Raw genomic sequence first — 27,518 nt, forward strand, 5'->3', positions numbered from 1 at the left:
CATAGTATTTTTACAATTTTTTTAGCTTCAAATATTCACTCAAAAAGTTACATGCCTGTCATTGTGCCAACATGATAGTGTTAATATTTGTTATTAATAATTTCTTTATCATTTTGTTTAAATATTCTTCAATGTGTCGCGTAACTAACTTAATATTGCAGTTAAGCGTTTCATTTACATAGTTATCTCACATTCAACTAATGCATATTATATTTGACTATTTGACGTTTGGCCCTTTATATATCTACACGTCTATAAATATTTATCTAAATACAGAATCGAATCACAATCCATAGCAAGTGTCGAAACTAATATATGTATTATAAAAAAAAATTGTTAAAATAATAATTCTTAAACCAAAACACTGACCTTCGAAAAAAAATTTTTAGAAAAAAGTAGGTTCTTCTTCAAAAAAGAAACTACTAAAAACTGTACTTGCTAAAAGCAGACAAAATATAATTTAAATTAAGTATATCTAGGTAGATCTCCTGCTGTAGCAAAGCAATACTATAAATCAGAATGAACAAAATATATTTCGAAAAATTCTTATTAAATAACACATCACAATTGTGCTTCCTTTATTTGTGCTTACTATAGCTAACATTTATTTAAGCAATAACAAATTAATTATTAAAAAATACGCTTAACTGATAAGAAACGTCAAAACAATCTAACTAATAGGAATACTGTTTGCCCCTTCTGAATGTAGTGATAGATTTTCTTCTTTACACGTATTAATACGTAGTATAGATATGATCATTAAAAAAATACCAACAATTATACTTTTCATAATCTAATTCTAAATGCAATGAAATAAAAACCTGTAATAAATTTATTATGATGTAAGGGTATTTTAAAACGTGTTTTAGATCGATAACTGATATTGAAGTTAACACTCCTTGGATTTTAATACTTTTAAGCGCCTAAACAAGTGAACAGAGCAATGTCTGCTATTCGCACGCTGCACTGTTGCCGTCAATATTTAAGTAGGCACATCTGAGTTTTATCCGATAGCATCACGGTTTAGACACAGAATTAGATGATGGTAAACCTTAACACTTTCCATCAAACTTATATTTTCATATTAATTAAATTTAAACACTTTTTACAACGCTAAATGACCATGCTCTTGTTTAAGATTTTCAGCAGTCGTGATAAAAAAACTAACGAAAAGAAAATATTTATCATTGCATTCCAGTCCAATACGTTAAAGTTATTTTTACTTAATAACAAGGGATGAATAATCATGAACCAACCAGCATACATATTATGATGGTAATAACAGGCACAACCCATGTCTACGTGCTAACTTCTTAACAATAAAATATACTAGTGTAAGTACCTGACGATAAACATCTTTGTGTGCGTTAAGATAAATTAAATGTAAAGGTTTTCTTATAAAATAAACATTGTTAAAATCTGTCATGGAAAACAGACAACAGTTTCGACTTCTTTGACAACAAACAATATTTCTGTAAATGTAATAACTCACATAAAACTAACATGATTACGATTAAATACTTTAGTATACAAACATCCAATATACACTAGAATCTGACATTACAACAGTTCTATAACACGACCATTTAATCATTTAAACCAAAAGTCAACACGTTTGAGGTTGGGGAAGTCTCAACGTTCAACATTTACTCTACGACATTCAATGTTTCTCTCAGTAGAGTCATAGTAGACAGATGTATTCTTAAAAAGATTTGTAAGCTCACTTTAAACACTGATCGTTCATTTCTGTCAGAAGACCATAAGAGACGCGATAGGTACAAGTATTCCGAGGCCGGCGGATGTTGCACGGCCTCGCGATGCCTAGGTCTTCTTCTGCTGCGGTCTTCTCAGTAAGTGCAGAGGGTCTTTCCTGTACCTCGCAAACAGTTCCCTCTTGAACGTCTCGAAATGTTTCCTGTTCTTCTCGTTTTGTCTCTCCCGCCATAGAGGCCGGTTCGTCCTCGCCTGCAAGCCCCAGTGGACCGTGAAGATTGGCGATAGCACCTTGAATTGATACCCATTTAAGAACATCTCGTAAACCTGCAAGTTGAAAAATATTTAGAATATAATAGTACAAGAAAGTTATATTTTTGTTTACACAGTCTTGGGCGACAGTTATTTTTCTTTATTGAACCTAGCTGTTGTTATTTTTTTATAATAGTTCATGAGCATTTACAATAAGCTTGCAACGTACTTCGAGTAACTAAGGTAAATTTTTATCTTACCTTTTGAACTGAAAATGACAATTTAAATAAAAACAAAATAGTATAAAAACTTTTATTATAAAAATAAATAAAATACATTTACCAGTCTAAGCAGACGCCATCCAATCGTTTACAGTATTATAAAATGTACTCTTGTATGGCTCCAGTAACAAATTAAAACTTTCACAGTAGAGTAGGTACATGGTACAGAACATTAAAGACAAAGTTTTCTCTAGATAATAGAAGTAGTTCAATAAGTAATAAGCGATATTCAAAACTTGGAAAGATTTCAAAGAACCTCGAGCTACAATACACCAACTTAATCGAGAATACAAAACTACATAAAACCATATTTCCCGGTAATCGAAAAGCTTACTGGCTTCAGGCCAGGGTAACGCCGAGTACTAAGTAACCAGGATAACTTAAGCTCTGCTAAATTCTACATACATTTATCTATCACAGTTTCGCTGAAATTTGTATCTACAGTTGTGAGAATAGAGTTGGTTTTTGTTTAAACTCCTGTGTTGTCTGTGATCCAATTTCTGAGAGAGGCTAGGTTTGTGAAGACGGTCGGTGATAGCGGTAATGCGCATCCTCTCGCGAACGATACGACGCCGAACGCTGTGCCGCGGAACACGGCGGGCCCGCCGGAGTCGCCCTGCAAGTGTTCCACATCAGAGTAAAGCTGTGCTACATTTAAGAAGATATACTGTTCCAGTTTAAAACTGAACGAGCAAAAATTATCTGTTGCACAAAAAAAACGTTTTAGAAATTTGTATTAATATAAACAACCTAACTAGCCATCGCCTATGTCTCCAACTTACCTGGCAAGACGACACACCTCCTATGAGGAAGTGTCCTCCACAGAACATGTTCCCAGTCAAGGCATCTCCATACGATAGTCTGCAGAGCCAGTGAGGAACCACGGGAACGTTAGCCTCCATCATGGTGCGTGGGATACGGCGGCCACCGGGCTGGGAATGTAGGAAGGATATGAATCAAAAAGGTAATAGAAAATAGGCTAATGTCGTGTATGAGGTTCATTCAAAGCTGATAAAAGCGAGCACGCAAGAAAAAGCGAGGAAAATATGAAAATGAATTGGTATTTTCTGATCAAAATACGATATAGCGGTATCACACACACAGACACACTAATTCAAATAGAAATGCGAGTTCCATTAAGTACTCCTATACGCTATCGTTTCTCCAGTACCATAAGTGCCTACGCTGGGGTAGCATTAGTACAAAGGGGTAATTTCAACGTAACAGACTTACAGCCGTCAATCCCCAGCCGGTTACAGTGAGCCTGACCAGTGGCACGGCCTGCCTCGGCTGCGGGAGCCTGATGGGTCTGATGTTGGCATTGAAGGTCAGTGGCCTGACCAGCCTCAAGGCAGCTATGTCGTTGTCGAACTGAGGCCGCCCGTACTGAGGGTGCACGGTGATGTTGGCGACCCTCACTATCCTGCCTCCCGAGTCACGGCGAGTGCTGCCCACACGGAGTCTGATCGCACTTGGAGATGTGCTAAAAAAATAACAGACAGATAAGTTGAACTTTTAGATTTGCGTGAAACGGGACAAGTCAATGTTTCGCCATTCAAAAGTTATTTTTGTTTCAACTCTTAAAAAAAAGGTTTATAAAAAGTAAAGAGACAACATCAACCGTAACACAAAGAATAACAAAAATATACCCTATTGATAATAGACGAAGCGATTAATGAAAGCGATTTCCAATTAAACATTTTAGTCTATTTTACAACAGTTTCGTCACGTTTAATTAAGCTTTTACTGAAATTAAAAATATAAACAGAGCTAATTATTACAAAGCACGTTTCAAAACATTAAATCTAAAATAATGCAATATTCTTTCAGATCATTAAGTTAAAGTATATTGAAATCACAGGGCAAAAAATTTCGAATCGTCTAGATCATTTTAGATTAGCCTAGAATAACTAAAAGATAAAGTCTGAAATCTAACCATTTGCTTTTAATATAACGATCACGATCAATAAAGTGTAATTAGTTCACTTAATTCTACTACTGATTAAGGCCATTTAATATTCTTTAGCAGAAACGAGCAGTATGCTTAAACCAACGAACCAGTTTTAAATACGGAGCCAATTTATAAGCAAACCAAAACAGCCCTTGAAACTCATGAATATCCAAGCAACGAGCATTGCATCGTAAACTCATGGAATGCCCACTCGACCAAAACATTCGCGGAGAGCACTTGAACCGACGTTACTGTGTACTTCATAAAATATTCACGCAGAGAAAAACCGACGCAGTGCGGGTCACGGCTGTAACGATCACGATTATACATTGACACTGTTAGCATTAGAATTTCATATTTCTAAGGATCTTTGGAAGGTTACGCCTCAGATAAACATGGAGGCTTGCTGAAGACGGATTTGGGAATTCTGGATGAATGAAAAAATAAAAGAGAGCGAGTAGACTATATCAACATTTCGAAAGGTACCTATAAGAATGCTCCACGTGAAGAGGAAAATGTGTTAGCGTCATAAACAGACACTTAATGTCTAAGTTAATTGTTAAGCAAATCAATTATGCTAATTGAAAATTATGGAAGTTTGACTTCATCAGTGAAACCAAAAATCATCCGAAGGAGAATAATAAAGAAATGGAACGGAGAAGCTTAAACAAATTAAAAATAATGAAACACTAAGATACGACGATAATTATGAAAGACTTGCAAATCAGCGTTAACAGTTTACTACGGTCGACGGTCTATGGAAATGAAATGTTCTTGAAGTGAAATCTTTAGTAGAAATAATTTATTTAAGTCCGTATTAAGGGTAGTCCTGGAGTGATAAGCAACGACGCTGAGGACCACATAAACCCTTAGTCCTTTGGTCACAATTTTATTATTACTAAAGTCGTAAAGTTAAGAAACATAACGGTGTGACCTTGACACCGGAGAGCCCGTCCCGGAATAATATCACCGGCTTTACTACGCCTACTAAAAGCATAACTATTTTTATGATTACTGATAAAATGAGACGACAACAGCTTCATTTATGGCCACATTAACGATGCCTTTGATTTTTCCTTCCTGAAGAATTTTGATGAAAATGCTATCGTGAAGTATAATGCTATTTAATTTTCGATGCTGCTAGCAACGCTTGTTACTGGGATGTATAACCTGCCGCTGAAATGGCTCCGTTCATATAACGACGTTAAAAGCTCAAACATTGGTCAAAGACCTGCTTCAAGCAGTGCATATTCCTAAGTGAGATAATTCTAAGTAGATTTCACTTGTGGACATAAGAGAAATCGGTATTTTTGTGTAAGAATCGAAATCGACAAAGCAAAGTAATTCAAATGAACTTACTTCTGAACACAGTGAGCAGCTGTCAGCACGTATTCTCTGCTGACTATGAAGCCTCCACAGAAGGAGTTTCCGTTCAACACCATGGATACTTGGTAAGGATGCCTGTTGACGGATGTCGGCCGGCCCCCTATGATCTGACCGCTCAGCTCGGGGCACGCCTCCTCCAAGTCCACATCTAACTCCTGCTGAGCATCTTGTTCTGTGTTTTGGGTGTCAGCTTGTGGATCTGAACAGCATTCCCCTTCTACTGCCTCTTGGAGATCTAAAAATTAATTTAGTAGGTAGATACCGATAGACAAACACAGATATTGATAAAGATTACATTACATTAATTTTTGTCACTCAGAAATAGGATATCAAAAGCAATTTTTTTTTTCTTTTGTAGACTTTTTGCTTGCTTGTGCCAGTTCACTTGCAAAAAGATATCACGCAGAACAGCTCAAGTATAACAACACATATAAAACTAGATACTCATACATGAGAGAACCCACAATATACATAAAGATCACTCACCTGCAGTCGACAAAAAACACAAGAACAGAAGCACCGCAGTGACTGCAACCATGATGGCTGACAAACTCCACCTGCATTGAGCACAGACTTCGGCGCGGCACAACCTCACTGGTCTAAATCAAATTATTGCTAAACGTCCAGTGTCCGCGAATAATTTCAAACGCGAGTCCACGGTCGCGACCTTTTCACTGCCTCCCATTAATTTATTGATTTTGCGGAGTCAAGGTTTAAGACGAAAAAAGATTCAGGTACATACTCCATAATGAGGTAATTTTACACGCGTGACGTCATGCTTTGTAAGTAGTTTAATCGAGGAGGTCTTATTTTGAACGTCATTGTATCATTTAGCGGTAATTAAGTAAATTCAAAAGCTTTTGATATTGACAAATTAGTACCTACTTCAATTTGTCTTTGTTGATTAATAGTATTAATAAATCACATGTGCTTCACAATTATTACGAAACGGAATGATACTAGTCCACGCAATTTTTTTGCCAGTCTCTGAAAACTTTAGAAAAAATACGAGTGGTAACCAAAAAAATATAATAATAACAATAGGTAGAGCGCCAGCCGAGCTATTTGCATAATAGTAGTTAATAGCCTAACAAAGAGTGCAACTCTTTTTGTCTTGTTTTTATGTCTAACGCTAAGTGAAACTCAAGTACACAATCGGCCCATTGAAAACACTAGATACAAATACAAAGGCAACCTAGATTTAGACCAGTAGGTAGCATCACACATTACTATTCATCAAGACTAGTCCGCCATGAAAGTATTATTTAACTATCTGATCCATCTCAATGTACTGAACTTCAGTTTAAAATGTATTTTTTTTTACTTTTTACTTTCAAAAAAAGTGGGAGGTAATTAAAATATTATGTCCTATAATTAACATTTACTTTATTTTTTCTTGTACTACTTTCACCTGACTATTTCAAGGTTACCGTTTACAAAGGCTTTGAAACCTGTGATTTTAAATGACAGTAAAATCAATATTCAAGTGACTATTGATTTTACTAAACGGTCACCTATGTTTATAAATTTAAAGTACCGCAATATTGATTTGACTTCTGTCAGACATTTGGTATGAATAAAATACTATGGGTTTCTACTTTTGGTCCTAAATCTCACACCCTTAAAATATGACTCTACATTTTTATAGATTTTGTAGCAGCGTTTAATGCGTAAAATATTAATGTTTATAAAATGTACCAAATGGTGCGGTATTAAAATAATCCGTAGTTTAACAAAATTTCAGTTTATTTATATTCGCGAAATATACACAAATCCATTTTTTATCTAAATATCACCGTTATACCGTGTTAAAATGTGTGCGTGTCAGTTCTCTCGTATAGCAAACAGTTGTTTATTTCTGAATCACTTACTTTTGCACACGACTTGGTTTGGATGCTACACAAAATTGACATGCGTGTTGACAAAACCCCTTCGCATTGGATCTGTCACAAAAATGTTTCTGTTTTTCACTGCCATCGTTTTTAAATGGATTGGAGTTGTTTTTTCTGATTTATTTCTATGTCGGTCTGGGACAAGTTCAAATAAAATTGTAGATAAGAATTTTAGGATGTCTGTGTTCAATATAGACGATAAAGTTCTGAATTGCTTAACAAAGATTCTTTTTGCTGTCAATTTATTTAACAACTAACATCGCACAACACTTTAACACTAGTTTTATTTATTTGTTTTTTCTTTTACATGTATTATATTTGTTCGTGAAAGTTATATAAGAAGAATATGTAATGTCGAATCAGTAATAAGTTCTTTTTTTCAATAATAAACTCCATGCAATGTAATGTAAAAGTAAATACAAATCAATTTAAAAATCAATTAGCCACAAGGAAGTTTCGTGAATGCACTTTTGCAAAATATTGCACTAACTGTCGATTCGTTATCGGTTACAAGTGTCATTGTTATTCCGATAAATGATTTTCCTTATAGCAGACGGCGATAAAATTATGAACGAAATAACTAATAATGTAGGAGTGTATTGATACTGGCGTAGGTATATCTAATAAACGAGCGTGTATCATATTTATTCATTATCCTGTACCGCAAAACAATTTTTTTTCAGATTGTATCATTTAATTTGTAGTTACCTATTTTTTTTAATAAAATCTTATTGATTTCACATTGAATAGTACCTACTGCCTATGGATTATAAATTGCATACTTAACACGCGGATGAGCAAAATAAAAGCGTAAAATTTTATATAAAAAACACGTGTAATAAGAAATGTAAAACTAAATAAAGTGTACAACTACTAGAATTATATCTACAACTCTGTAAACTCAGGTTATGTTTCTCCTTTTAAACAGTACAATTGAACAGACGATATTATATCATAGATTAAAACATTCCACAAAGACCAACAGACTCGCTAACACACATACCTATTTGCCACTAATTTTAGCCGTCAGCATCCGGCGACCGCTAAAAATAATTATAATCTGACGATTGCAACACTGAGCTTTACGAAATTTAAAATATCTCTCGCATCGCCTGCTCGTTATCAAACTATTGGATCTTGTTCTTTGATCACAAAAGAAAGAGGACAACAAAATGTGTCAAGAATTATTCAAGATATAAATATAAGAGAATCTTTCTTTATGAAAATATGTTTCGATTTTTTCAGATTATTAAAATGTTCTCATATTAAATCGTAGAGTTTTATGTTCAAAAGAATATTAGTAATGTGCAATTAAAATAGTTTTAGCAAAATTCTAATGAAGTATAAATAGAGCAAAGTAATAGGCATAAAGGGGTCATTTTTAAAAGAACCACAATCAGCTCTTAAAGATAAAAATTTTAAAGCAAATATACCTAGCAGAAAACTGCACTCTTCGTTACGGATCAACCGAAGATCGGTCAAACAAAAGTGAAATTTAACCCTAGTTTCTGTGCCAATTAAGCATCGTTTACAATGCCAAGACTACAATTCAGATATTTACCGTACTACTCATTGAGTACTGGACGCGATCGGTTACCTGACACCTGAACCGATGACGCATCAACCTTCAACCATCCATGGACCGTGAAGACCCAGATACGAATAAACGAGGCGTGTAAGTTAGCGGCTGAAGAGAATAATGGCTTAATATTGAATGAGAATAAAAAGCGGTTGAGTTTATATGTATAATGTATAATGTATGGTATAATAAGAATACATGAGAGAAAATTATCGAGTACGGCAAGCAAGTATATATTATGTAAATACAATATAGTGAGAGATGTTTTACTATGGCTCTATTGATAACACGCTAATGAAGTACATACATAATAAGTCCGAGGCCGTATTACATTTTACCACGCGGATTTCTTTGACTCTTTACTAACTTTTAAGTCATCTATCTTAATATATATAAAACTCGTGTCACAATGTTTGTCCTCAATTGACTCCTAAACCACTTAACCGATTATAATAAAATTCGCACACCATGTGCAGTTCGATCCCACTTGAGAGATAGGATAGTTTAAATCTCAAGTTATAGTCGCAATTTCTTCTAAAGAAGTCGCGGGCAACAGCTAGTAATTTGTAAAATTGTATCTACTTAAGTGAAAACAAATCACAATTATTTTATATGGAGCTAGGAGAGACCGCTGAAGATGGTCCAATTACCAAAAAAAGTAGCTGGCTTGGACCAGGTGTTATGGCGCAACTAGGGGAAGGCCTATTTCCAACAGGGGACCACGACAGGTTGAATTAATTGATTTATGAGAAACACAAAGCAATGAACCCTATACCGTGAAAAATGTCCAAAATTTGCGAGTTGAAAACCAAAGCTAGGACGGTGTTTCCTCGATTAAAAGTTTAAAATTACATGAATGGAAATACCGAGAATTGAAGCACTAACGCTTACTAAAATTTCGCTGTAACCTAATTAGTAGGAGCGAATAACAGAATGAAATAGAACATTTAAAATGGCTGAGCATTGTCAACATTCCAAAACACACGTAGTGTTGTTTGTCCGACGTACCGATATTTTGGAGAGTCGCCATTTGGTAAAAGACATTAAGAAACAATACGACCGCGAGTTTATCATGGACTAATACAAGTTCATGTCAGTTTTACGCCAAAGACCAGTTCTACTGCTATATTTTAAGATAACGAGCGGCACGCAGCAATAATATAGAAATTTGAAAATAGTGACAGTTTAAAAAAGATTTTTTGTTTCTTTTTACAAGCAATAAAAGCTAAAATACTTTCGTTTTTTAATACTTTCAAAATAAGAAAGGATAAATATTGTGCGCCTAGAAATCATGATAAATCCTTGAGACGAAATTCGTATGCGTTATTCAATTCAAGGAGCAAAAACGATACAAACGGTTACATTTAGAATGGTCCATGTTTTCCAAAGCGTCTAGTAATTTGGGCGTCGGAGATTAAACTCATTAATCTAGTGTTGTTTCAATATCGAAACGTTTTCGTCTATAAATTTCCCTGTGACCAATTACGTTCGGTCGGCAATGGATAAAAAAGCACGTTATTTATTACGAATAGGGTACAAAGTGGATGACGACATTTTAAGGATTGGGGTCGAAGTGAAATAGTTCTTTTTTTCAGTTACAGCAAACGTGAATCAATTTGCATTCGATTTTTCTGTTTAAAACGAGATTGAGTATTACAATTAGGACAAACCGATTATCAAAAGCTTTCAAGTCTTTTCATGAAATCCTTTTCTGCGGACAGTTAAAATAAAGATAGTATTTTATACGATCCTAATTTCTGCTGCTTTATATTCATCATCCACACGGATGATGAAATGTCTCTTCGTTTGTTTGTGTTTATATTATAAGTCAGGAGTGCGGAACACCTATCTGGCCTATTAGCTGTCTGACGGAAAGTTCCACATATTTTCGGAAGAAAAGTTCAGTTTCTTTCTTCTTTTACTTTCTTATAATAAGCATGTTTCAATTATAAAAGCGAGACGGTATTCTATGTTTTAGTGAATTAAAGCATATACTCGTTAAACACCCCTTTGAACTTTCGCATTTCTTAATCGTGGGGTTATCATTTGAAAGCTCGCATCAGTTGAGCGCAAACATCTCATCCCCGAACAATGCTTACTTCTGCCACCTTTTAATGTTTTTCCTTAAGTGTGCCTATTTTATGGCCTTCACGAAGATTTTTTATTTTCTCTGAAGCTTCAAGAAACCTTATTTTTATTACGGTTCTTAAAGCCCACACGTATTCTGGACATGGTTCTACGCTTCCATTCACGTTCGTTATACGTTATGTTTTATTACTATATTGATGGATTTTTCTGATCATATGTAGAGAACAGAATTATTGTGCTTATTTATTATTTGAAAAGCTAACACAAAGCTTGCCTATGATTAATTAAGCGTGTACCCATATTTTCTTAGTAATAAAACCAATCACAAGAGCAGCAGAGCATATGACGTGACCTTCACTACCCGGCAAGTACGTGGAGATGAAGCTTCACGAATACCGGGGAACATTCCTTGTTTTACGTATTCCAATAGTTAGGTGTGGGCCAAGAGCGTCGGCGTTATATTTACATGACATAAATTACAACAGATACAAAAATAGCAAGTTTCGCAACCGCGTTACAGCAACAACAGATTAACAGACGCCTCGAATAAACCGATTTAAGTGCATCCGGAACCTACAACCAAGAAAACCTATTCCAAAAGAATTATTCGACCAATCTAAATTCCATTGCGTTTTTCTTTTGTAGAGCTCAGTGGTTGTTGTGCAGGTGCGGCGTAATGGATTGCGAATCGTTTGAATTTTAGTGTCGAATAATTTCGCAGTACGGTGATTTGCACACAACTGCTGCATTTCGAAGCATTAATTGAAATGTTAACGGTTATTGCGTAGTTGAGAGTGCGTCTATAAAAACTTGCTGCATGCCAAATGATCCTCATTATTACTTCATGAATTTACTAATTTAGTCTCTTAATCTTGCTTTTGAATTGGTTTAAATTTAACAAAGGATCAATTTCCGATAAATTTAGTACGACATGTAAAGATTATGGTTTATCCGTGTTAAATAAAAACTTTCGAAACAGTGGGTTTCTGTGGCTCTAAATAATATATATATATAATATAAAATGCTCTACAATTTTTTTAGAAACAATTTTTAGGCTTAGATATATCATACACTTGCTTATTAAAACATTACGAACGTTTTGTTTGAAAAAGTTAGATTACTGTGTTATTCTTAAGAGAATTTTGTTGAAATTATTGATTCTTACTAATTTCATGTAATTCTAAATTATGAATGGAATTCAGTTTTACCAAACGTATTATTAACTTCGTACGTAAATAACCATGTATCAAATATATCTGTGTTGCAAAGTGTTACAAACTTATCAACGTCATGTTTTCCAGATTCTTGCGTTTTAATTTATAGTTGAAACGATAAAACTGTAAACAACAAGGAATTAAATGGATATTAGGCAAGCGTTATGTTTTATTTTCGTCAGTTCGTCTTGTTTTATGATTTTAAAAGCCGTCTTAAAAGAAGAAATTGTATTGTATTAGTAAGAATAGACTGGTATTAAAAACAAAGGTACCTAAACGTACTAATAAACAATAATTCCAAGGATTTTGCTCACAAATACGTCAGCCAAAATGTTTAGTATTATCTGTATTTTTTTTTCAAACTCTATGTTCTTCTTCCAACAGTCGAACTCGACAGACGTGTACACGCACATAATGTTGAGGTACAGCGTCCACCTCCCATAGCGAATCCCTTAAAACAATAGTGTGTGAGCAATATAAATAGCCGGGCGGTTATGAAAATACCCGCGCGGAATATTTCTGTGCTGGCTTGTAACGCGATACGCGGGGAATGCGCCACGAAACTTGGTCTTTTGAGCCCTTGGCCTGCTAGATATTTGGTCCTTCCAGCTTTATTGGGATACCCACATTTGTTTGATGTATGATATTGCTTAACTTTGCTAATAGAGTTAATTTTGTTTAGGTACAAAAGTTTTGTGAATTGTAAATGTTAATAATGTAATTCAAGGAAAAATGCATGAATTTAATGAAATCATTTAGAGATTTCCAAAAGAATATTGTTTAATGATTCTAAAAGGAAATCTACGTACTATTGTTTTATGTATATAGAGAATATGAGGATCATATTCGTATTAACTATTTATTACATTTTGAAATACGATTGTAATCTGTTTATCAATTCTCGGTGTTCGGTAAATTTATTAACAGTTATTGCAAATTATTTCACAAACATATTTTCAAAAGCGCTGAACAAAGCTATTTAAATTAAAAGGCACGACTACAATTGTACACAAATTGTATAAGGTTTCTATTATATTGTAAGCTTCCTGGCTCTTGGCAATGATGCAATTACAATGAATCAAAGGGATTAGCGCTGTTTTGTTGGCCAAAATAATATTGGGAGTTGTGCTTAAGAATAGCTCGTAAATGTAAGTGGCTCTTGAACAATATGCCAATAGACTTCATGATAACAATCAGTTTTGAAGGTTCTTTTACCAGTAAAATAAACATTATTAAGGAAATTATTTTCTTTTACCTCGTGTAATATGGTATTTGGCTAAAAATTTAATTAATGATAAATATTAGTTTCTTTATTTTATTATATTAAAACAATAAAAATTACAAAGATAAAACGCCCGAAACTGGTGAAACGGTTAGAAGTTTGGGTTAATTACGTCACTTATTGGAAAAATATATAGTGATAAGTGACGTCATACGAGATTTCATCTAGAAGTCTATCTTTCGAACTACTTCGATTTCTTTTATCAAATGCCCGTTTTAGAAGTGGTGTAGATAATTGTACACACCATGCAGTGTAGTCGAGGTCGTGAAATAAGCTATTTTACTATCGAGATTCCATTAAATTATAATTATTATGCTTGTACCTACTTAGTAGCTAATTATGAGAATGCTAGATCATGATTTCCGATAATAATGCACATAATAACGGTTTCATTAAATTACTTGTATCAACATCTCGATAGCGTATACGTACCGTAGCATACGTATTTTTAAATATTAACAGTTTTCGCCAACAGTCTCCGAATAAAAAATAAAGTTAATTTCAAATGTACCACTTGTTTGCCTCGTTAAAGCTAATACGAATGATATGTTTCACTGAGGTTTTGACACGGTCACCTGTCTTTCTTAATTAAAATTTGTTTGCTAAACGTAAAAAATAAGTCCCATTTTTTGGACCAAAAGACCACGACATTTTGCATGACGCGTACTCTTCACCTGTTGCAAAAATTAAACGCGTTATAAACTAACTAATAATCACTAATTGGAGAATTAAATTAAAACTTGTGATGTAAAATGCCTTTTTAAATTGACGAAATTTTGACAATTACTGTGAGACTACTTCTAGTTTCGATTCAAACAATCATTGAGTGCCAAGAGTGCGAGTGGCGCGCATGTTTTTCCAGCGCACAGCGCGTACAAAAAACCAGCATATTCTTTGAGCGAACAACATAATATCCAAAGTGTCGATTATGGAGTGTTGCCAAACGGGACCATTTGGCAGGCGGCGCAAAAAATCTATCAGTACCGGCTCGGAGCTATGGGAAGCTAGTACAGTCAGCAAGCTCAATAATAAACTCAACCCTATATCACACTGACTTAATTGAATTTAACCAAATTATAACGTTCCCGATGGTTTAACGTTTAATACATAATTCTTTAATTTGATGCCACAATTGTTTTGCTGTCCATACTTGTTCGTCAAATTGTGTTCTCGATTACGTTAACAATGGGTTCTCATCTTACTGAGATACGATCAACGCTATACATGCTCAAGTCAGTCCAGGTAAACTACGGACCAATTTGGTACTACAGATAATTGATTGAGGTAAAGATATGCAATTTTAAAAGCATACTGCAATAAACATACTGAAAATAAATAATAGGAGACGCATATGATTGTAGGAGCTAAATGTATCACAGAAAAACAATTGAGAAACGGGTTTTGACAGTAGACACGGATCTATAACATCCATTCACTTGCTTGCCTCAATAATATAATGACATTGGTCAAATATTTAATAATGTAAGTTCTAAGCAGCACATCTTTGCAGACAATTTTGTTCCTCAGTTTAATCCACATGATACGATAAAAGTATAAAATAATATAGATATTCGAGATATCAAAAGCCTAAATATATTATGAGTGGACGGTCAGTCGGAATCCGTGGCTCTCCGCAAAAGCCCAGTAGCGGAATTTGCAATATTGTTCATCCGTATATAGTACGAAGGATGTATGGATATCAAAGTGTCGTCATAGTGCCGTCAATATCCGATGCTTCAGATATAAGATGTGTTTTGTGTTCCAATATATTCTGTACATTGCATTTCGAAGTGTTCGATTTTGGTCTTCTGGTAAACCGAGCTGGTTCTTTTGGTGCTTGCCTTGAAATTGAAACCGACAAACCACTTATCATAAGATGAATTGTGTTCTTATTATTCATTCAAGTATTTGTACCAAGCTGCTGATAGAAATCCCTTTTTGGGTCTACCATAGAAACAATATACAGATGTAATGTATAAAGACCACGTATTAAACCTATGTAACACAATTAGACTGCCAAGGTTACGTCAATTAACTGAAACAAACGGGCCGGACACAGCGACCACCACGCACATAGAATAAGAATTGTTTTCACATGGTATTATTAAATTAATAATATCGACGACACTGCTATTTTGCCGTCGAAATTTCAATATCAGCGTTCAAAATACGCTGTAATATAACAAACCCAAATATGTTAGAAAAAACAAAAAAAATATGTGGATGAGTAATGAAATAAATGCAATATTTTTCGCGAGCTATTTACAATTTTGGCACATGTTTCCAAAATTTTATATAATCTATCTATCTTGACGTATTACAATTAAGTCTCAAATATCTGGCTTTTTAAGTTTGCTATTGTTTTATGCACAAAAGCTACATTGAAAATGTCACTTAGCACTATTAATAAAACGTCTTTAAATAGTAAAGTCATTTTATTTATAGTACGCTGAAGATTGCGTGTATAAATAGTCCTTTGATCAACATCACTGCCTTCAACTGCTTTACACTTAATAGAGCGGACAGATTTCCAATGAGTTTCATCAAAGATAGGAATATCAAAAGATTTCACCGAACTATAACAATTTCTTATTACCATCGCGTTCAGGAACACTAGCATTGAATGCGCATAATGTTGCTGTGACGTCACTTAGTTACTGAACGACTGGAGTTATTTGTGGAGGAGGGAGCTACCGTAAACTAGAACACAATTATATTTAAAGTAAGTGATCGTAGCGTAAAATTGTAATTTTATTTCCCTATGGAGGCTTAGATTCCTTGCTGAATTATTCCCTAAGGATAGAGTGAGTCTGGAACTTGTTCGTATTTATTACAATTTAAAAAAATGTTAGTTATCGAATGTACGATTTGAGTCTACCTATCTTGACTTTAGCTCTAACGACAGTCCCGTTTTCATAACCCTTCCAGATCCTCATCTATACTAATATATAAAGCTGAAGAGTTTGTTTGTTTGTTTGAACGCGCTAATCTCAGAAAGTACTGGTACAAATTGAAAAAATATTTTTGTGTTGAACAGACCAGTCATCGAGGAAGGCTATAGGCTATATAACATCACGCTGCGACTAATAGAAGCGAAGATACAATGGAAAATATGAAAAAAAAAACAGTGCACATATAAATCATAACTTATATCTTCTAACCACGGGGACGAAGTCGCGGGCAACAGCTAGTTAGTGATATTTTGCTTATAACCACCTTCAATACATTCTCATGGCTTATAAGACATAATGTTATTTGTGAAATAAATAAATATATTTTATAACTTTCCCATCGAAACATAATAGTCCGGGAGCCCTGGTCTATTTCTCTATTACCAACTTTATTCAATGTAAGTTGCTTCATTTCCGCGAGAGACAACAAATTGATTGAGAATCAAGAATTGTTTGAGAATCATCAAACTGGAATATCTTTTCCTTACTATTTCTCTTAGCTATAAAAATCAAGAGTTTTATACGGGAAAATCTTCTTGCTTCTTCCTAACTGTTGTGATATTCATGGAAAAAAGCTTAATAGTTATAAATTACATAAACGGACGAGGGATCATGGACTATAACAGTGGACTCTTACTAAATCATGGTTACATAGCATCCGTCTGTTCCCCAAACAAAATGCGCTGACGTCATCGCAGCGTACATCAGTGTAACGAGCCAGTTTCCGCCGAAATATTTATTTTATAGTTAATGCTACAAAGTACATCACTAGTATAATTATCATAACACGTAATATCTATATTGAAGCTTGAAGCGGACGAATTAGCCTTGCTTAATAAATTGAATTAAGATTGACTATACTTAGGGCAGTAACTGGCTAAATATAATAAAAAATATATTTTTCTTATCATCAGTATTTTCATGCACAATGTATCTAACCAAAGGACGTGAAGTCTAGTTTGGTCAAAAGGACCAGTTTTTGGATTTGGAAGTCAAACCAATTCTTTAATCGAACGGACTTTACTTCTTTCATATTTATACTATAATGATACTATCAACTATCTATCATAACAACTAACTATCGTGGTACATACATAAGATATAGCTTGTCGACAGATTGTCGAAAAGACGGAAAGACAGCACCTCCTCAGTAATAGAAATTGAAAACAATTATGTATTTCTAATATTAGAAATTTGAAAAATTGGATTCGAGTTACAAAACCAGTCAGTGATAAGGGAATCGGTTTGATAATAAACTATTATTCTATATTATATTTCAAGAAGTACAGAGTGACCAGTCATATATCGACATAATGTTGATGATAACAGACAATAATGAGTCATAACAAATATTTGAATGTGATTCTGATAATATAATCAGTGTCAATGGATATATTGTAGCATATGTTATGGATGGAATTCATTAGAACCGTCGACAGATTCATGCGTGCCTTGTGTCGGAGAGACACGAATGCTTGGCTCTACACTACTCGTATCATAATGTCTTCACACTTAGGCCGGTAGCACATGTTTGCAATAGAAACGGATAAATATATATTCATTATTTCTGCACGGATAGCCGAGTGGTTGATGTCATCACGCCAAACCCTCGACGTGTCGTGGCTTCGATGCCCGTTTAGGCATATGTGTGACGACGAATATTTGTCGTGAGTCTGGGTGTCTTTCTGCATATGACATGACATGAAATGTAAAAACCCCATAAAATAAGAATTAAATTCCTTAATAATGAAGTCTCTTTTGTTAATAATAAAAACCTAAATAATAATTAGTCTATCCAACAAATTCGTTAAGCTGTTTACCAGGACACGGAGGCACTTGTGTCAGCGCGAAGTCTTTGGAGCTGCAATTAAAGATAGAAGCGGAGCGGCATCAACGCGAGAGAAGAGGCAACTTATGCAAGAGGACACTACTGTTACTCCACGGCCAAGTAGAGGGCACTACTGTTAGGAAAACGCCAATCTGCGTATCGCTTCTACAATTGCAATAGACATTAAAAGATGGTGGTTCTCAACTTACCGCTTGTAGGGTAGGCGATAAGGAGAAAAATCAATGATACCGGGTATAGTACACGTATACTAGTCGCAAATGAAACTCGTTATAAGCTATTTCTGGCAGTTGCAACTGCTTGAGGTCTTATCGATCAGCTTTAATTATGCTGAGAAATTCATTTGAGTTTTGACTTCGATCTATTCCTAAGAGAAAATCAGCTGACTAAAATTTATTTAGCCTATAACAATCAATTATTATTGATTAATTACGACAGTTTGTTGAAATACGAATAAATCAATTACCACACAGTTTTATACCGTAAAGCAATAGGTATAGGTTGAGGTTAAGTCGTGTGGGTGTATTTAATGGATACTATAGCGAATCCTAAGGCGTTTTTAAAGAGGACATTATTCGTATATTTTGATCTGGTTCAATTTTAGGAAATGTACTTAATACTCTTCTTCATGCAAATAACCCAATAGAAATTATTGAGTCTTCAGATTTGGACCATCCAACAGCTTTCTTCAGCATAACGGGGGTTACGATTTCTGTCCGTCCGTCCCGTGGACCGTGATAGTGGGGTTAACAAGGTCATAAATTTCATTGGTTAACATTTTTAGTACAGAACCCTCTGTTTCGCTAGACGACTGGCACCTTACCGGTTTTGTTATCTAAACTTTCTTTTCACACCAGCATAAAACTATGCAAGTAATTTATTAATATTACCGAACGACGCGAGGGTTTTTAAACGAAGTAATAAAATATTTGTAATTCTTGGACTAACAAAACAGGATAAGACTCTATAAAGTTCTCTTTAAAATTAGTATGTTAATTCAGTAATAATAATTGTAATATCGCTGTGAACAATAAACGAGTGTTGTTATTTTTTATGAACGGGAGCGCACAGCTGTCGGTCTATAAAACGGTTATTTTTGTTCGGCGTTCACAAATTGATGGTGTCCGCTGACCTCGCCTGTTTACTTAGATTGTAGAATTTGGAATTGCAAAAATCCCTTGATTTATCGGACACTGTTGCTATTAAGACTGTATTGGTTACAATGCGAGTTATAGCGCTATCACACAGTAAATAAATAAATGCGGACAACATCACATACATTGTTCTGAACCCAAAGTAAGTTGCTAAAGCACTTGTGGTATGGAATTCAGATACAACGAAGGTACCACAAACACCCAGACCAGAGACAATGTAGAAATGTGAATTTTTACATTGACTCGACCGGGGATCGAACCCGGGACCTCAGAGCTAGCGACACCTTGAAACCGGTGCGTACGCCACTCGACCACGGAGGTCGTCAGACAGTGGGTTTACTTTGTTGGATTTTTAAAGTATGTAAGATATCAATGCAAAAGCGGAGTGAACATAATATAGACTAGTTAAATACCTGCCTTTGGTCAACAATAACGTATCTGTTGTTACAAATGTTTATTTTCAGCTTCGGTTCACAGAAGCCTTCTGATTGATACATGAATAAGTAAGTGCACTCACGGTGTATACTTTAAATTGGCTTATTAGAATATTTAATTAGTTTTATGTGTGTGAAGTTGTTTAAACTCGCGCGATTGATACTGAGTTGAAATTATCAATATTTATAACAACGTTAGTCATATTTTAAATTATTATTTTTTACCTTATTTTAGACCCTCACGATACATTTCGAAACTTTAATTTTTTTTCAGTGTGCTCTTTTTCAGTACTAGTATTGCAGGCACGCAACGTATTTTATAATTTCCAAAAGTATTCCCATTAAAACAAGAGGTTTATATTTGCAAAATTCTATAAAAAAAAGTCTCCGCCAATTTCTATTCCATTTCCATCCATTCTAAGGCCAGTTATTTCATACTTTTGCTACGACAATTTTATGGATGGCGTAAATAATAAAAATGCACGTTAAACAGTACTGGAAGGTTCTTTACAACTACTAAGATCGAGAGAATTATTTACTAGCTGAGCGTATTCTATGTTGCTAAGCAGACAATCTCGAAAGTTCTTTAAATACCAGGTATATTATTCTGACAAATGTAAAACTAAGTAGGATGATAAAGAAGAAAATGATTCCATCCATACTATGATACTCTCTTGTTTGTTAGTGTTTTGCAGCCAGTTTTCAAAGTCATTCATTTGTAAGTCACAAAGATTTGAAATTAGGTACATATTTTTGTGATGAAAATCAAAAATCAAAGATATTTTATTTCCAGTAAGCCTAAAAACGGCACTTTACACACTGAAGTAATTACCTAGGTGAACGATTGTAACACAAAATTCTTATGGAGGAGAACCCAACAGAAATTCCCTACGGATTCATCATCATCATCAGTTTCTTCTCCAAATCGCTTAGGAACCGGCAAAGGTTGGCTGGCTCAGGTTAGCCGATAAGAACCTAGACTTTCGAATTTTGCTAATTAGTAAATGTTTCAGTTGCGAAGGGGATAATATTTGCAAAATATCATGTCTGCCATAAGACATGTCACGATACAATAAACAAATTCAAAGTCTGGGCCATTACCCTAGCTTAGTTGGAGAAAGCACTTCGACGTACGGTACGGGACGTACAGCCAGAACTGCCAGAAGTCGCGCGTTCGATTCCTGTCTGAGGTTTGTAAATTATTGTTAAATATTGAATTTATATTATTTTAATACATTCAACAGATCTAGTTGACACAACCGAAACGTTAAAGTCTAAGTCCATTGTCGTGTACTAGAAGCAATTACACGACATCCTGAACAATATTATATGGATACCCCTTTCTCCGAACCCTGATTTGCTATGACCCCATAACCACACAGTTAATATTCCATGTCATGACCTCATTCCACGTCACGCTCCTCTGGCTGATAGCCAGTGTATGTTTGTTGAATAGCGAACACCGATCATCACTCGTCTGATCCAAGACATGGATCATTAACTGTATTAAAGTCATTGTTGTTCATGAGGAAAAGGACTGGGATACGTTAAAAGGATCTTGTACATCTGTCTATAAAATAAAGTAATAATTAAAAATGATCCATATAAATGCTCATAGTTACTCCTCACTAAACGTCAAGTCATCATGAGTATGACTTGTCTTTCTTAAAAGAAGGACTAATTGATAAATAATGGTAGGTTGCAAGCTTATTGTCGTAAATATAATTATGTATATTCCAAGCTCGAGTTGACTAATGGTCATAGTACTTAAAAAAACAAAAAGAGTTCGAAAAAATTCAATCGTTTGAAGCGTTGAAGCGAGATGACGCTCAACACAGCATAGAGCCCTGCCTCGTGCCTCCTCATTATTACTTCAAGAGGTAAGGAGGTGAGTAGACTCTGCCTTTTCCACACGCATAAGCAAGAGAAACACTATCATATTATAACCTTACCTGGGAATTCCTCGTGAATCCATACCCCAGGAACCGCTCATCATGTGCCGGCACGGTATCCGGCGCAACGTAGAACGGCTCGTACAGCAGCTCAAAGTTCGTCACGTCGTGACTGATGTGAGTTTCCGAAGTCTCGTTACCACCACTGGCTTCCCACCTAAACAAAATTTGTTTATAAAGTCCCAAGGAAATGCATATTCGTGCCATAATTCGTGGATCCATAATTTAAAATTCAGTGTAATATTATGCACTTACCTAGAAAAGTTTGAGGCGTACTGATTGTAAATGAACACTTTCCGATGAAAAGGTATCGCCAGTTTCCTTTTAGACAGTCTCACGATCTCCGATTTGTTAGCTGGGAATTTTGCTACTCTTTGATCTAATTCATAAGTTGGCACCACATAAGCGCACAGTGGGCACTTGGGTGTGGTTGCTAAAAACTTATCTAAAGCATCTGCCATACCCTTTGAAGGTACTATATCGACATCCACTAAAAATACATAAGGCGTGTGACAGTTCTTTCTTGCCAAGTTCCTCATGTGATTTTGTGGGTATGGATGCCTTACTTTCCATGTGATGGCATCCTCTGGTGGCAGTGGTGGTGTTTCACAGTCCCGTGCCCAAGCCGGCATCGTGCCGTGTGTGGCCGGCCTGGCCGCTGGTATAGTGACGTGTAGCGCTATCCTCGAATAAATCTCCGGCTGGCATCTAAATAGCCACGTAGTGAAGCCCCTCAGCAGCCTTAATTCTTCCCCAGCAACCAAAACGGCAACAGAAATGGGTCCCGTCCAGTGGGCTGCTGTCCTTAATAACTCATGAAGTCTTTCTATCGAGCTTTGTGTTGCTAAGCAGACGTGATAGTTTGATGACACCTCAGAATACGTGTCGCCAACAACGGCGTTGTCAAACAGCTTGTATGATCGACTGCCATCCCATCTACCAAGTCGTAAATCTATCCTAGATATTGGATCGTCATCTAAGGCAGCATTGGGAACTGTGTCGATGCAAGGCTCGCACGTCGGAGGGTCTGTCGGTGGCGGGGTGGTGTGCACGGGGCACGAGGGTGGATGGAGCAGCCACATGTTCGCAACAGCATTGTACACCACCAACGCAATCGCTGCTATCGACACCACGCTCCAGCGGCAGCGCCAACTCCACTGCACAAATACAATATTCCATTTAGACTAATGACTAACTATTTTGAATAAAACAAGAAGGTAAATATAAAAGCATTCTTACCACACCGTTTCCCCTTGCCTTTCCCATTAGGCTTTAGCGCCAGTACCCCAAATAACTTCTAGGGTATTAGCCAGACATCATCTGGACAGTTTTAGCATTTTATTTTCTTTTCAGTGTTCAGCCGAGCTGGTGAAAAAAGACAGCTGATTGCATAACTAGATAGTGTACATGGTTCCGATAAAATGATAATAATGTATGACAACGACCTTTATGTAGGCTGATGTTTTGGGAATTTTCACAAAAGAGAATCAAGTTGGTACGAGGTTTAACTGTGATGGAACAATGTGCGCCTACGTGGGATCGATGTAATATAGTTTAATGCAATGAATAAACACATCCATCCTGTGTCGGTCGAAACAATTTTGGTAAGGTGCAACGTGCAAAAAAGGTTCTATTAACATTCACTTTATTTATATTTTTTGCCGTTTTATTTTGTTACTTTACCTTGTATGGTACGTTTCATGCATACATATAAAATCTCATGACTTAAGTTCCGAGGGATAAATGTACAATCAATAATATAAGTTTGACGATTTGAACCGGAATCTCTAACCTACGCTCTTCCGAAAAAGATTACGCGCGTTAGGTATGTTTTTAATTTCTACTCCAAGCGATGCAACTATGTGATCTGGGTAGCTTTCGTGTCCGATTATATACACGAATTAGAATACAACAGAAATGATCTGATCATCGTGAAAGTATACGGAATAACAAAAGGGAAACTAAGATAACGAAAATAATAATATTAGTAACAACACAACAAAAGAAAACTGATGGTTTATCAAAGGAAATGGACCAGTAATTGGTTGCTACGGAATAATGTTGTTTAGCTCCATTAGGTACATTAACTGTTACATTATATTCCTAAAGCTTTTGTATAAGTTATACAATTTCTAGAATAATGAGGAACATTAACGACTGGCAATTAGGCTCGGTTACGTTATTGACCCTAAATAAATTATTAATACTTAGTTTTTTTTGTAAATAGCAAACATACTCAGCACTGACTGCTTCTTATATAGTTTTTCCTACGTGCATGTTATGTTCTGTTCGTCTTAATACGGGAGCAAGTGGCAATGATAAAGCGCGGGCTGTCCTATAGGCCGAGTAAGCCCGGGTCTAGGTTAGTAAAATTTAAGGGGCGGGATAATTTTACCTTAGCGAACTTACCTAGCGAACCTTAGCGGTTTCACGAAACTATTGAAAAATGCTACATTTGTCTATTTTTATTTTTCATGCCTTACAGTGACTACGACAACCTTTTGTAGACCTAGGGCGGGCAACGTATGAAATCCGCCCTTGCACTTGACCGCTGTTCTAGTAAGCCTTATAATATACAAACTAATTCTGCAAGATTTCAGTATAAAATCTCTGAATTAAAATATTTGCACTGAGTGATAAAGATTAACCATCATTTCTATTCCCCCGGTCTTCACAATTTAAGTGTAATTCCTATCCACATAACTATTTTGTGCCGTCATGATATTGCCAATATTGATACCTGAAAAAAGTCTAAAAAGAGTGGCATACTGGTTGAGTTGAGTACTTAATATGAGCCAATACTAACTGTGTATCCACTGCTTCGATAACAAACAGAGGCGTAAGTACCGAGATCGATCGATTTATTAACAGGGTCATGGTACGAAAATAATATTCCAAAGTAGTGCAAGTTGTTAAAAAACATATGTAGATATGGCTGCCACGGTAGAGTCATATCATCGGCCTAGCCTTTTCCCAACTATGTTGGGGTCGGCTACCAGTCCAACCGGTTTCAGCTAAGTACCAGTGTTTTACAAGGAGCGACTGCCTATCTGACCTCCTCAACCCAGTTACCTGGGCAACACAATACCCCTTGGTTAAACTGGCTGTCAGACTTTTTCAAGCTTCTGACTACCTGTAACGACTGTCAAAGATGTAGGAATAACAGCCGGGACCCACAATTTAACGTGCCTTCCGAAACACGGAGGAACTCGTTATGACAAAGATGGTCACCCATCTACGGACCAACCGCGTCAAGCATAGCTTAACCTGTGATCGAATCACTTATGCGGTTATAGCTTAGCCACGAGCCCCTTACGGTAGAGTCATATAAACATTGCAATGGAAAACGGGCGCTAATCAGAGGCGAATGACTTATGGCCAAAAGTCACCACCACGGAGTCTTTACTTTCAGTCTTTACGAACAAAAGGCGATTCCCTGGCAAGACCTGGAGAATATTAAACTTCTGCACAAAACTTGTCTGCTAACTGTAGGCTGTAAAAAATAGTAAGATCGGAGCCTTTCGCATGCAGTGGGACAATAAAATTAATAATAAGCAAAGGATCTATTCTTGCCAATATATTCGTTTCGCTGACTCTGTAAACCTGTCAACCATTTTCAGTGGTTACAGTGGTTAAAGAGTTTTTCAAAGGTTATTTATTTATGTTCACAACATACATAGAGAAAACACAATAGGGTGTAAGGTACCTACTGCTTATTTCTTAAGAAAGCCAGCAGACCTGCGACAGGAGATAAGAAAAAGGAAGCATAGAGTTAAGAGAGTTACTTAGTTGTAATAAATAAACGGCCTTTACACGAAATTAACATTAAAATACGAACAATAAAGTGTATCTCATAAATATGTTAAAATATTTGGGCGCTTAGAGAGAATATAAGGCAATGCACTGATGCAAGAATTGCTTACAGACACCTGTTGGCTAATCAAAATGTTAGCAGTAAAGTCGTATCAAAACCTAATCACAATGATATCGGTAACCTAGAACAATATTTTGGAAAGCTAATAACATAAAAAAAACACAAAAAGATCTAGTTTTTTAAAGGTCGACAATAATCTCGCAATTGTCTATGCTTAAGCTAAGCCTTCCTCGTAGCCAATTACTTATCTAGACTTCATTTAGGTATATCTTGTTTCTTGCTTCGGTCACAAGTGAATACCTATTATTATGGATTCTGTCTCGACATACCTAGCTATGTAAGGTTAAATTGATGTATGATGACAAGAAGAAAAAACGTTTTACAATTGTCTGCAGTGAAATAAGTAAAGAATACTGCGGCGTTCTGATTACTTGTCGACAATTATTTTAGTAACTTGAGTTTCTTTAACTCTCTAGTTTGACAGACACGACATTAGGTACTTATTAAGATGATACACAATATATAAGAAGGTACTTACATATCGATGAATTAAGCCGTTATCATTTTTGTAAACATAACAACGCTACAAAAAACTGCATAGCATCATATGTTAAAATAGCACTTGCTAAACACACACGGAATTATTAATAACAACTGCATTGAACATTTGAGGTTATTGTTTCATATTTTTCAAAGTGTTTTACATTCAAACTTAACAACACCGAATAAGGGTATAACTGTGATACTTTTACATCAATTTTAATGATAAAATTTTCTTTGTTTAAATTAGTAAATAACACAAACAGTAATGTCGTGGGTGGTGAGTTATAACGATTACGATTGCGCATGACGGGGTTACGGACTTGCGCAGTAGAACCCTCGGCAACATTGCCCATACCAAACTATATCATTATTTTAAATTTAATTATAAATTTAATTAAACACTCTGATAAGCATTGATTGTGTACAATTATAAATGGGCGATAAAATCGCTGAAAGACACTACCTACTGAACAAGTGAACAAAAAATAATGCCACAATTTTCATCGCACCATTTTCGGAGTTCTATTTTTGTGTGTCATCAGCTGCAAAATTGTGACAATGGTTTAAAACTTAATTTTGAATGTCCTCGTATCCGCCACAACTCAACGGTTTGATTAGCATAGATTAGCACTTCCTAATGCCACTAACCTAAATAGTTTATATCTTCATCTTCTGAAACTATATCTAGGTACCTAAATGATAAGTATTTATTGTAACAATAACGCTTTAAATATTTGTAATATAAAACACCTGAAATTACCTACACTACGGACTTAACTACCTATTCAATTTATTCAGCCTGCTACAAAGAAAAAGATACATTAAAAAGATGCGATTCTTTGCTATGCATTTACTACGTAGGTACCACGTGTTTTTTTTTAGATTAATAAATAAGTACCTAGGTATGTAAAAAAAATTAGGTAATGCCTTCAGCTTTAGACGTGTTGAAACCAGTCTTACCGAGATAAACGATCAGAAACAACATAAAATATGTAAAACGATAGATACGATACCATTTTCTACATGTCAATGAAAAATATGTCGGTCCTTAGGTCCTACTGCTAGTTTCTAAATCTATTTCTCATTAAGCTATGTTGCCGTCTATGACTATGTTGAGTTGGACTGC

At 35.5% G+C, this 27,518-nt stretch overlaps 2 protein-coding genes across 3 annotated transcripts; both read right to left on the reverse strand.

The window, feature by feature from the left end:
• Positions 1-403: 403 nt before the first annotated feature.
• LOC113506556 (beta-1,4-glucuronyltransferase 1-like) lies at positions 404-27,140 on the reverse strand. 2 transcript variants are annotated; one of them, XM_026889404.1, is made up of 5 exons: positions 26,388-27,140; positions 23,215-23,340; positions 22,231-23,132; positions 21,976-22,132; positions 404-2,040 (listed from the first exon to the last, which is right to left on the reverse strand). In XM_026889404.1, exons 2-5 carry the CDS (start codon positions 23,239-23,241, stop codon positions 1,822-1,824), a joined length of 1,305 nt encoding a protein of 434 aa, XP_026745205.1. In that variant the 5' UTR covers positions 23,242-23,340; positions 26,388-27,140; the 3' UTR covers positions 404-1,821. The 2 variants fall into 2 exon arrangements, with proteins under 2 accessions (XP_026745205.1, XP_026745201.1); XM_026889400.1 differs by lacking the exon at positions 26,388-27,140 and having other exon boundaries at positions 23,215-23,604.
• On the reverse strand, positions 2,282-6,465 carry LOC113506571 (trypsin beta-like). Its single transcript, XM_026889412.1, has 5 exons — positions 6,070-6,465; positions 5,557-5,818; positions 3,480-3,729; positions 3,029-3,178; positions 2,282-2,862 (listed from the first exon to the last, which is right to left on the reverse strand). The coding sequence occupies exons 1-5, from the start codon at positions 6,119-6,121 to the stop codon at positions 2,716-2,718; spliced, it is 861 nt and encodes a 286-aa protein (XP_026745213.1). The 5' UTR covers positions 6,122-6,465; the 3' UTR covers positions 2,282-2,715.
• Positions 27,141-27,518: the final 378 nt, after the last annotated feature.

The sequence above is a fragment of the Trichoplusia ni genome, chromosome 2, assembly GCF_003590095.1.
Source record: "Trichoplusia ni isolate ovarian cell line Hi5 chromosome 2, tn1, whole genome shotgun sequence".
Lineage (NCBI taxonomy): Eukaryota > Metazoa > Arthropoda > Insecta > Lepidoptera > Noctuidae > Trichoplusia > Trichoplusia ni.